The sequence below is a fragment of the Canis lupus genome, chromosome 10 (assembly GCF_003254725.2).
Source record: "Canis lupus dingo isolate Sandy chromosome 10, ASM325472v2, whole genome shotgun sequence".
NCBI classification, from domain to species: domain Eukaryota; kingdom Metazoa; phylum Chordata; class Mammalia; order Carnivora; family Canidae; genus Canis; species Canis lupus.
Window position 1 is genome coordinate 50,077,657 of NC_064252.1, and position 11,259 is coordinate 50,088,915.

Here is an 11,259-nt window from a genome sequence, read left to right on the forward strand (position 1 = left end):
CCCTACAGATGTTTCTGAAATGGTCCCTTTTCTCTTCCCTGGGGTGCCCTGCCGATGTGATGGAATGAGAGCGAGTCAGAGCCAGGCCTGCCCACTGTTAAAGTTACAGGCCAGCAGAGGGGCAGTCTGCTCTGGCGTGGGCAGCCCGTTCGCTTTCCACATGCTCTGTTCCTGCCAGCATCCCACACATATGCATGAGGAATAGCAAATTTCAAGTCTGGAGAAGATTTACGAAGCACTCTTCTCCCAAAGACATAGGAACACTTTGGCACGTTGTTCTCCAGTATTCCCTAATGTAAGTGCCTTCCCTGGGCTGGCTTTAGGCTCAGGACATCTGGGATCTCATCCTGGCTCTGGCTCTAATTCACTCAGGTGATTTAGGAAAAGGCACGCATAACTTCCACGTTCCTGACATCTCCTTCGGTAGATGAATAATAATCTTCATCATTCCTAGACCAGTTCTAATCAAATGAGGTGACGCACGTGAAGGTGCTTCTAGAGGTCTGCAGTGCAACATGAGAGAAGGCAAAACAGCATATACGCCCCTACTCTCCAGGCCCTCACCCATGACAGACGTTGCTAATCCATCAGAGCACTTCTCACTGAGTGCCTCTGTGACCTTGGGCTCTTTTCCACGATGGTACAACATGAGGGGAGCCACGACCTGGCTGTCTAAGTCAACTTGGCATTTATGTAAGGGATTCATTGTAAAAATGGTAAAGAATGAGATACATTAGTTGTCTCAGCCTTTGTCAACTCTGGAGGTTGGTGCATCCTTGGAGAGTTATCCAGAGAAAGGAACGTGGAGTATCCGTCCCCACCCCTGCCATGCGGTCATTGCCAAGGCAGGTTCCCAAGGAGGACATCCTGGCCATGCCACACCACTGCAGTTCTGTGAAGACATTGGCCTCTGATAGGTGCCAGGAGAGAAGAGGTACCCCTCCCCTGAGAGCACGGCCACCCAGCCTGTGCTAGGAGAGCTATGGATCCCTCAGGGAGCTGTGTGGGTGCCAAGATCAGCCTTACAATCCTTAGGGCAGGATCATCAAACACCAGAAGGCCAGGAACTGTGTGCATGGGATGGGAGATTTAGGGAGAGGCCAGAGAAAGAAAGCCTCTGGGAGTGAAAAGCTACTGCTTTTAGGAGGCTGTGTTCAGGCATTTCTAAGAAAATGAACTCTGGCCCAGAAGCAGGTTCTCTCATCTCCTGGTCCTACTGTCCTCCCTGCCCTGGCTGTGAGGGGAGGCGTTTCCATGCTTCAGGCTCCATCCTGGGCTCAGCTCAGGCTTTTCCACCCAGCAGGCAGGCAGGAGACACCAGCTTAGTCGTGCTCTGCCAGGGAAGAGTCTCTCCACTGTGCCACCGCAGTGCCCCCAGAGGAGTCCGTGCCATCAAGCCCTGGCCCGGCAGCTGCCCCCTCTGCTAGGCTCAGGGACGGCCAGCTTGCTTCAGGAGATGGCCAGGTGCAGAAAGAAAAGGCCGTGCTCTCTGCAGATGGAAATTCCCAGTGAAATCTCAGAAGCAGGTCCTGACCGTCTTTGCCAGCTCGGTCTTGGCCTCCCTTCCAGTGGCCAGAAACCCTGTGCACTCAGCCTGGGTGCTCAGCACTTAATCTATGCGCTAAAGAATCTCGTTAAGAGGGGGACCCTGAACTCTACTTGCCTCCCCTGAGGAAACAAGAGAAAGGAAGCAGGGCCCTTCCCGAGATCAGCAGAGGAGTTGGCCCCCAGGTGACACTTTGTCAGAGAGGGCTCCATGGGCTTGGTGGAGAAGAGTCAGAGGCAGCCTGCACCCCATCTCTCTCTGAGCCTGTCTCTGCCCCGCCACTCGCCAGGAGGCTCTCTGCATCTCCGAGGGAACAGGGGTGCCTGGGGAAGGCAGGAACCCAGGAGGGCTGTGAGGTCACCTGACTTTAATGGTAGGAGGGCCCCTAGCCCTGGCCATGGACAGACTCGTTCCTCCCGCCCATCCTTTGGCTGAGCCATGAGTGGACAGGCACGCTGCCTCCCTGCCACCTGCGTTTGTGGGCAGTACCCCACCCTGCTCTCCCAAGACAGACTCTGGGGTTTCCTGGCACCCCTCTGGCCAGGCTTTCCTGGTCCTCACTGGCCCCTGCCTGTGGTCATGCTTCCTTCTTGGGACAGAGTTCCAGGCTTCTATTGCCCTGGTCCCCCAGAACCCTCTCCTCCTCCATGGGCACCCCAGCAGAAGAGGGAAACTGCCCTAAATGAACTTTGACTCCTGTGATGTAATTTCTGGAGTTGTAATGTCTGAGGCAGTCCTGGCCTTGTGACCTCACCTCTTCTTTCTCCAGATGCTCTGGGAAGGACAGGAAGACAGTGTGTTTCTGTCATCCGTGGTCCTGGTGAGAGAATGGCAATGAATGAGTTCCCTGCATTCATTCCCTTTCACTCCCAGCGTGGGGCTTGCTGTCTCATCCCTCAAGTAGGTTTGGGGTTTCGGGGGCACAGCCATAGCATGTGGCCAGCCCAAATTGTCCCCAGAACCTCTGGTCCCTCTTTCCCCAGGCTGGGGCTTGCCACAGCATCCTCCACGTCCCACCAGCTCCCCATCACCATCCCTGCCTCTCCCCAAGGTGGGGCCCGAGTCAGCCAGGACCAGGGCTTTGCACCACCCAGCCCTGAGGCTCTGGGTTGGGCCTTTTGCAGGTGCTCCAGGAATCTAACAGCAGGCTCTGCTCTCTAAGGCCAAACAGGTCAACTCTGGTGGCAGGGAGCTCCCGAAGTTCCCCTCCCCTGACAGGCCCCATCCCCCACCCTGGAGGGCAGGACTAGGACCGCCAGCCCTGCCAGCCTGAGTGTTCTGGGGTTCTTAGAGATTACTTCCCTTCACTGGCTCAGTTTTCACTTCTGTCTAATGGGCATAATAATTTCGGCCCTTGTGACCTCAAGGGGAGGATTTTAGTGCTCAGATGATCTCAGCGCCGTGAAAAGATAACTCAATACCCGGCATTTTTGTCAGCATTCATGTGGAAGACGTGGTGGCACGTGGCCTAAACCTGAGCCCCACCTTTGGCCAGGCTGCTCGTGCTGTGGGGCAGGGGTCACTGGCCCAAATTTCCCCAGGCTGCCTGGTGGTCCAGGGTGCCAGCAGGGTACTAGGGAGGGAGGGAGGGGAAGAGTGCTGGGCAGGGACCAGGGGCTCCAGGGCTGCCTATAGGTTGCCTCTGGGGCTGGTTGGCTGGGATGGTTTTTGAGCCCCAGTATCAGAGCCAGCTTGTGTCTGGAGGTTGTGTCACAGCCTTTGGTTCTAACTGAGCTGGACCTGAACCCTGCTTTGCCTATACTCACTGCTCCACCTTGACCAAACCCCTCAACCTCTTGGCACCTCAGCGTCCTCATCTGGGAAATGGTAGTCACCATGCCAAGCCCTAGATCTCGGGTTAAAATGAGGTTAACCAGTTCTGTAAGTTAACGGCCAGTAGTTGGGGTTACTTTTACCTTTCCATTTGGAAGCTGAGCTCCCAGGCCAGGCTTGGACGCTCTTGGTTTGCAGAAGGAGGCAGAGGCCCAGAGCCAAGCCCCAGAGATTCAGTACAGCAGAGCCTCCCGGTCCTCACCGAGCCCATCAGGCGACTCCGGCCAAGGCAGAGATGTGCTGGACACCGGCCCCAGGCACCCTGTGGCTGGGACAAGAGCATCCCCAGGGCAAGGCCAGGCCAACCTGAGCTGGGTGCAGGGGAAGCCTGTTCAGGAGGCTGGAGTCTGAGGTGAGAGCCAGAGCCATTTCACGGCTGGTCTCTTCAGCCAAAGGGCCCTGCTGGGGATCTGAGGCTGCTGGGGAAGAGGAGGGAAGGCCAGGTTCTGGGGAGGCCCCACACGGCCTTCCACTCTGGCCTCTGTCAGGCCAGGCTGGTTCAGCCTCTGCTTCCTGACGTTAAGGACAAAAGGTGTCCTGAGCAGCTGAAGAGTGAAACCCAGTGCTTGGCCCTCAGAAGCTTCCCTGCGAGCACACGTTGCAGCAGGGCTTCTGGTTCCCGGGGCCCGACGTGCCAGGGTCTCGGGCTCCGCACCTGCTCCCTCCTGTCGGCTTCCTGCGCTACGGCAGGTGGCCTAGGGGGTGCAGGCGGCCGGAAGCCACAGGAAGCCCAGAAGTCTTGTGCTGTGTTGTACTGTCTGCGCAGGGACCCTGAGTTCACACGTGCGCGCACACACACACACACGCACACACGCACACAGCCTGCTCCACAGTCGCGCCGCCCCACCAGCTCCTGTAGATGGGGAGCTTCACTCTGTTTGGCAAGAACGTCTTGTTGGCCATTTGACGACCTAGTGCTGTGGGTTTTATCCTGCCTTAGCTCCCTCATCCCTGCCCAGTTCTGCCTGAGGTCTGCACTCCCTGGTGGGAGAGCGGAGTGGGAGGCAGGAGGGAGCTCTGCAGGCTCACTGTGTGGGGTACCCCTAGTCCACCGGCCTCGTTCCTGGGCTGGCACAGCCCCAGCCCACACCACCTGCCCTCAGGCTCAGACACCCGCGAGAAGGTGAAGGGCGGGCTCCCTGGGCTCTGGCTCAGGACTTTTGGAAAGCCTCGGGCTTACCTGTGGGCTCCTGAAGGCCTCAGCCCCCTGATGTGGAAGGGAAGCCTCCTGTCAGCCTGTCATAGACTCGGATCAGAACAATAGTGCAGCACCGTTCGCTTAATTTAGCTCCAAAATCATTGGTCGTAAAGACTCCCCATGTCTGGAGGGTGCAGCGGAGTCCAGCCTTCCCCTTGCCCAGTGGGCCGGCACCCCCTCCCCTCAGCTCTGCCTTCTGCCCAGAGAGGAGAGCTGCTGCCATGGCGCCCCCTCTCACTGCCCATCACAGGGTGTTCACTTTGAGCACCCCAAGTCCAGGCTCCTGACCTAGCCCTGAGGGCCTACCTGTGCTCCAGAGTGAGCAGAGCCTCCGGAGGCCCAGAACCTGAAACCAGCCTGGCAAGGGAGCTGGCAAGGGAGCCCCCCAGGAGGTGTTGTGCTTCCTTCTCAAACCAGTGTTTATCTTTGAGCCTGGCCATGGCCCTCCAAGGACAGACAACCCCCACCACAGCCAAGAGGCCCACTGGTGGGGGTAGAAGGGGCAGGAGGAAGAGAGGCATGGGCACAGCCACCTCTGTTGCCCCAGAAGCCCCCCACCTAGCTGAGCTCCAGGTGAGTGTGTGGGCTCTGGCAGCAGGGGCTCTTCCTGTGAAAGCCTAGGAGAGCTTGTCAACCAGGTGTTGGGCGGGGTCTAGGAGGATTTGCGCCCCGCTCCAGGACGGATGTGGTGATCTGTGGACTCTGTTCTCAGCCTGGAGAAGACGCCTCATTCTCAGTCAGGTTGGACAGGTTGAGGCTGACACACCTGGGAGAACCTGGCATCCAGAGAGGGCCTGAGCTCCTGAGCTTGGGCTGGAATGTGGGCCTCCCCCGCAGGGTGTGTCAGCCCCCGGGTGGGTGAGGACCTCAGAGGGGGCCCCACCCCAGGCTCCTCCCTGCAGCCCCAGGGTCCCCGCGCTGAGGGCTCCTGGGACCAGGAGGCTCCAGCAGCCTCCAGCTGATTCCCTGCTTCCCAGCTGGAAAGGCTGTTACAGAATCCCAGGAATGTGCCCCAAAATAACTTCTATAAATACTTGAGAGTAGGGATAGGGAGGGAGCTGTCGGCTGGCCTGCAGCTGGCCTACAGCAAGGGGCTGCTTCCCAGGGCAGGCCTCCCCCCAGAAGAAGACAAGACAGACGCAGCCGAGACCTTCCACTGCCGCTTCCCTCTGGGGGACAGTGTTGGGCACTGAATTCATGAGGTGACGTGGTGTGCAGTAGCGGTTCAGAAAAAGGAAGGCAGGGGGCCTTCTCCTTCCTCCCCATCCCAGGCCGCAGAGAGCCACGTCTTCCAACAAGGAGGGTCCCCCTCAGGCTGCGTGTCCTGTGGCCCTAAGCCGGTCGGTAAGCATGCACGTAAGTGCCTGTGTGCCTGGCTTGGGACCCAGGACCCCCCCCTTGCCCCCCGACCCCAGCTCTGTAGAGCTGACTCCCATGGGGAATAACAAAGCAGGCAGGAGCCGAGGACCCTGTCCCTCTCAGCCTGGGAAGGGACAGGACAGGGATCGCACACCAGAGCCCACAGTAACGGAGCACAACCTCAAGGGGATGGTGTAGCCGGAGGTGTGATCCTGGGGGGGCTTCCTGGGTGGGGAGCAGGTCCTGGGTCGTTGAGATGAGGCCAGATGCTCCCCCCTCCCCAAGATCCAGGGAGGGAGGGAAGAAGGGATGGATGAAGTTGGGAACTTCTGGGGCCTTCCGCCCCAGCCCTGCCCTCCCTGAGTGGCAATAATCTCGCCCCCTCTCAAAGGTGCATTGCTCAACTGCCATGAGCAACTTGCACATCACTTTCCAGCTGCTGCGGGTGGCAGCATGGCTGTGGCATCTCCCAGGTGAGGGTCAGAGGCTGAGTCACCAGCAGGTCTGGTTTCTCTTGGCTCAGGGTGCCCCGTGGCCAGAGTAGGGCAGAGTCATCAGGGACGTTTGGATGGAACCGCGTTTCCACCATGTCCCTGGAGACCTATTTTGTGGGCCGCTAGGGTGGGGGCGCGGGGGGAGGGGGTGATGGCGGGCCCTTGGCAGAGCGCCCGGCGGGGGCAGAGTAGGTGAGACCTCCCGTCTTCCCGAGGCGGGCCCTGCCCAGTTGTCAGGGAGCAAACAGCTCCGAGTTGCTACCAAACACGAACAGACTGGTGTGTCAGGCAGGTGGCAGCAGATCCTGTTACAGGCCCCGGGCTTTGGGGCCCCAGCCTGACCCCAGCCCGGTGTCTCCTTTCAGGCTCTGAGGTCAGCACCCCAGGGTATGGGGGACGTGATCCAACCCCATCCCGGGCCCCAGTCTCGGCCCACAGAGGGAGCCTTGCCCTCTGGAGAGGGCAGCTCCTCCCACTCCTCCCTCCAGCAGGACCCTCTGCTCATCCTGGGGACGCGTCCCTTTGCTGTCTGCCCACCAGGTGCCCTGACTACATGATTCCACATCATCCCTGCAGACTCTGCAGCAGTGCCCCCCAGGAGGTAGCATTCCGTTCCCTGCTTTGCAGACGAGGAAACCACAGCTCAGAGAGAACGGGCCACTTGCCCACGGTTCCTGCGCGCGTCAGTAGCGAAGCTGGGATTCCAGCCCAGCCAAGGTCTGGCCCCGGAGCCCCGGAGCCCTGGCTTTTCTCTCCATGTGAAACATGCAGAGGAGCCTACTGCAAAGCTTCCTGAGAGTAAAACCAGCAGACACACACACACACACACACACACACACACACACACACCCCGCTCAGCCTGCGGACACATCTGGCCCCCTCCCCACACTCTCCTCAAGATCAGGGGTTTTCGAGCTCCTTGAGTGGTGGAGCTCCCTGTGCAAACAGGCTGTCCTGGGGAGCTCAGGAGCTCGTACAGAACCGTACTGGGGCCCCGCCCGTCCCCGGGGGACCCTGCCGGCCTCCCCATCTGTCCCCCGCTGCTCCTGCACTCACGCGGCCCAAACCTTCCATTTTTGGTGCTTAATTTTGGTGTGTGGTGGCCTGTGGTCCCCCCCCCCCACCTTCCCTCCTCCCTGTGGGCCCCGGTGCATGGGGAGCTGCCCAGGGTGCAGCTCCAGGGCCTTGAGGGCAGCCCCGTGACCTAGGCCCTGCTGGCCAGGCTGGACACTGCACCCCGGTCCTGGGCAGCCCTGGGCCCACGCTCCCCTGCCCTGCACCCCATCCGGTTCCCTTGCACGGCTTCGCCCTGGCTGCCTGAAGACGGCGCCCCCTTCCTTTCCTGCCCGGGGCCCAGGACCCCTGGCCGCCACCTCCGGAGAGGGTGAGGCTTTTCCTAGCGCTTCCTGAGCGCCAGCTCTCGCCCTCGCCTAGCTGGTCGTGTTCCAGGCTCTCCGAGGACTTTATGAAATGAGCGGGCATGTGCACCTTCCCCAGTGGGTCGCCATAGCAACAGAGGGCCCAAGTCCCAGGAGCGTGGTGAGGAGGAAAATGTTCCAGCTAAAAATGTTCAGGGCCGTCAGTGGGCGGGCACCGGGAGGCTCTTCTCCCGCACCCCAGCCCCTGCCCGTCCAGGAAGGTGGTGTTAGGCTCTACCTCGAATCTTTGAATGAGAGGGGCCCCCCTCCCCCATGCAGCCACCCCATGCCTCCATTCAGGGCCGCAACACAGATCAGTGGGATGGAGCCAAGCAGCCTTTCTGGGACGGGAGGCCGAAGGGGGTGTCCTGGTCCCCCGCCTCACTCACCACCCTGTCCTCCCACCTCCCTGCACTCTCCTCAATACGAATGGAAGAGGATGTAGAAGGGACACAGTCCCAATTTCACTTCCCAGGATTTTGTGATGATTCCTGTCACCTCTCCCTGCCAGCAGGGCTGTTAGAGACCAACAGCAGCGCCAAGCTTCCCAGCCACCCCTGACCCCTCTTACCAGAGCCCGTCCTTCTGCCCAGCACCCACCCTCCTGGGACCCTCGCCAGCCAGGCCAGGCTGGGATGGGCGGTGGGTGCCAGGACCCCGATGTCCCCAGGAAGAGCGCGGCTGAGGCAGGCCAGGAAGCCGCCCCCACCTCCCTGGGGACAAGGGCCGCTCCACGGCAGGGTGGCCAGGCCTCTGGGTAACAGACTGTCCCGCTGAGAGCTCAGGCATGCCAGGCATTATTCCAGCGCTTGCCCCAATGCTAACTCCTGTAACCCTGACAGCCCTGCGGGTGGGCACTGGGCCCTTCCCACTTACAGCTGAGGAAAGTGAAGGCCGGAGAGAGGGGACTTGCCAGGAGCCCCCCACCCCCCCCCCCCGCCCCAGCTGTAATGGGATCTGCTGACTTGCCAGCCTGACCTTGGGGCCAGGAGGGACAGAGCTCTCCCCACGGGGGAGCCGGGACGGGGAGGCCGGGCGGGAAGGGGGGTGCCAGGACACCCACACTGACCTCTCCCGTGCTCTCCCCGCAGGGTCTGATGCTGAGCCGGCTGGGCCACAAGAGTCTGGCCCAGAAGGTGCTGCGGGACGCCGTGGAGAGGCAGAGCACGTGCCACGAGGCGTGGCGGGGCCTGGGCGAGGTGCTGCAGGCCCAGGGCCAGAGCGAGGCCGCCGTCGACTGCTTCCTCACCGCCCTGGAGCTGGAGGCCAGCAGCCCCGTGCTGCCCTTCTCCATCATCCCCAGAGAGCTGTGACGGCCGGCGGGGACAGGGCTGCCCCCCAGGGTGGGGCTCAGGGAAATACACGCCTAGGGAACACTTCTGGGCCGGGTCTCCTCGCCTCCCCCGCTCCAGCCCTGCTTTCCCTCCAGGGCCAGCTGGGTCTGGGAGCTGCTCATCTGGGGCTGGGGGGCGGGGGGGGGGGAGCAGATTTGCATCAAAAGCAAATGCCTTGCTCCCTGGGATTCAGACAGACATGGTGGCATTTATGAGTAAGGAAGGGGCTGGGAAGCCACAGCAGCCTGGGAGCATCTGCCCCGGAGGGTCTGTGCCTCCTCGGTACCACCCCCCAGCGTCTAGAACCCCCCCCCATTCGACACCTGCCACTCTCCACATCCCCCACCCTGGGATCCCGGCGACTGCACAGGTGCTAGCCTAGAACTTCAGCTCCCTGTTCTCCCACACCAAAGATGAACGCCACCAACTGCCCTCTGACTAGGTCAAGAGGGTTTTCCCCACTTCCTAACCCAGTGCCTCGGGAGACGGTCTGCTTGAACCCCAAGTGACCTCGAGTCATGGTGACCAGACTCGCTCCCTGGAGGTATGGGTGGGGGAGCGTCCCAGCACACTTCACCTCCACCTGCGCCTCTGTAGCGGGTGAGCCCCAGGGCCCTGGTCTCAGCCCCAGCCTCAGGACAGGGTTTCAGATAACTCTCAGGTCTTGCCCAGGGCCATCAGGGCTGGAAGATTCTGCTGGCAAATGGGAAGAGGGTGAGATCTCCGGGTTCCCCCCCACCAGGTTTGGGCTATTGGGGGATGCCCCTCTTTGCCCGTGGAGCTCCACTGCTCTTCCCCTCTGCTGCCAAGTGCCTTTTGGGCCTCTGGTGCCTGGCCAGGGGCACTGAGCACCAGCCCTAACTCCTCTCCCATCTCTGCCATGCTCACCTTTCTGGAAACCTGCCCCTGCCCAAGTGGTCTCCTTAGGCCTAGGCCGTAGACCCCAGGATACGAACATGGCAGCTGGACCCGTTCTTCCTCACACCGTGCATCAACGTACCCCTTCAGGCCTCATGTTTCTGGGCAATGGGTACCACGCAGAACCCTCTGGGGATAATAATATGGAGATGGGTGTCTCCAGGGCTGACCCCAGCACCTCTCACCACCCACAGCCCGTCTCTGCATCAGGCCATTCAGTTTCCCCTGCCTGAGGTCCAGTGGGGAACTGAACACCAGAGGAGGGGACGGAGCGTCAGCAGGGGGCGGGGGGGCTGGTGGGTGGTGGAACCCTGCTGGCTCCCCCAGCCCTGCTGGGATACTCCCCAAGAAGTTATTCCCCGTCCCTGGGGGTTGGGGGGGATGCTCATCAGGGAATTCCTTTTCTATCTGCACTTTGGGTTTTAGTTTTAAAGCTCCATCTGGTACGGCTGTCTCCTCTTAGGGTGTGTGGAAAGGCTGGGCGAGGGCTGCCCTAGCTCCTCATTGCCCAGTCTGCTCCTCGGTGGGGGGGGGGGGGTGGCCTCTGGAGACCCCCCCCCCCCCCGCCACACTGGCTCAGCACTGCACACCCCTGGGTGCCTCCCCCGAGAGGGCCTGCCCCCTCCTGGCCCTCCCGCACGGCGACCGGCACTGCAGAGGACACCAGATCCCTCGCTCTGCTGAAGGATCTCTGTCTCCATGTGTGTGTATAAATATAGGTATAGAGATATATATATGATAGAGATCTATTTTTATTCTGAAATTCTGTGAGAAAAAAAATAAAAACTGAATGAGAAGAGCAAATGGTACTGATTTGCCTCGGGGTGCCCAAGACTGGTGGTTGGTAATAGGAAGAGCCCCAAGTGCATTTCGGCTTGCAGCGTTCCTCCGGAGGAAGCCTCGGGGGGCTGGGCCACCTTGCTGGCGGTTTGAAATAAAGGTCTGGAATAAAGAGACGCTTGAGAGGGATACAGCGTGTTCATTCCTTCCAACGGGGACCCCCGAACAGGCCCTGAGCGCCTAGTGAGGAGGGAGTGTTGCAGGAGGAGAGGCCTGAGCAGTCACCCCAGCAGGTCACACAAACGGGGGCCGGGGCCCAGCAAGAGACTGCTTGGAGCAGGGGAGAGCCGAGAGGGCCAGGCAGGCGCAGAAGCTTGGG

The 11,259-nt window shown here is 60.7% G+C and overlaps 1 protein-coding gene across 7 annotated transcripts in view; it reads left to right on the forward strand.

The window, feature by feature from the left end:
* TTC7A (tetratricopeptide repeat domain 7A) overlaps positions 1–11,056 on the forward strand; it is a 144,615-nt gene extending 133,559 nt beyond the window's left edge. For 4 of the 7 annotated variants that reach the window (XM_025466022.3, XM_049115865.1, XM_025466030.3 and 1 more), the window contains exons 20-21: positions 7,865–7,969; positions 8,940–11,056. In XM_025466022.3, coding sequence (XP_025321807.3) covers positions 7,865–7,969; positions 8,940–9,161 — 327 coding nt within the window. In that variant the 3' untranslated portion in view covers positions 9,162–11,056. Of the gene's footprint in view, positions 1–6,970; positions 6,995–7,864; positions 7,970–8,939 lie in introns of those variants that run through there. The other 3 variants (XM_035696196.2, XM_025466041.3, XM_035696198.2) reach the window with 2 other exon arrangements.
* The last annotated feature ends 203 nt before the right edge of the window (positions 11,057–11,259 follow it).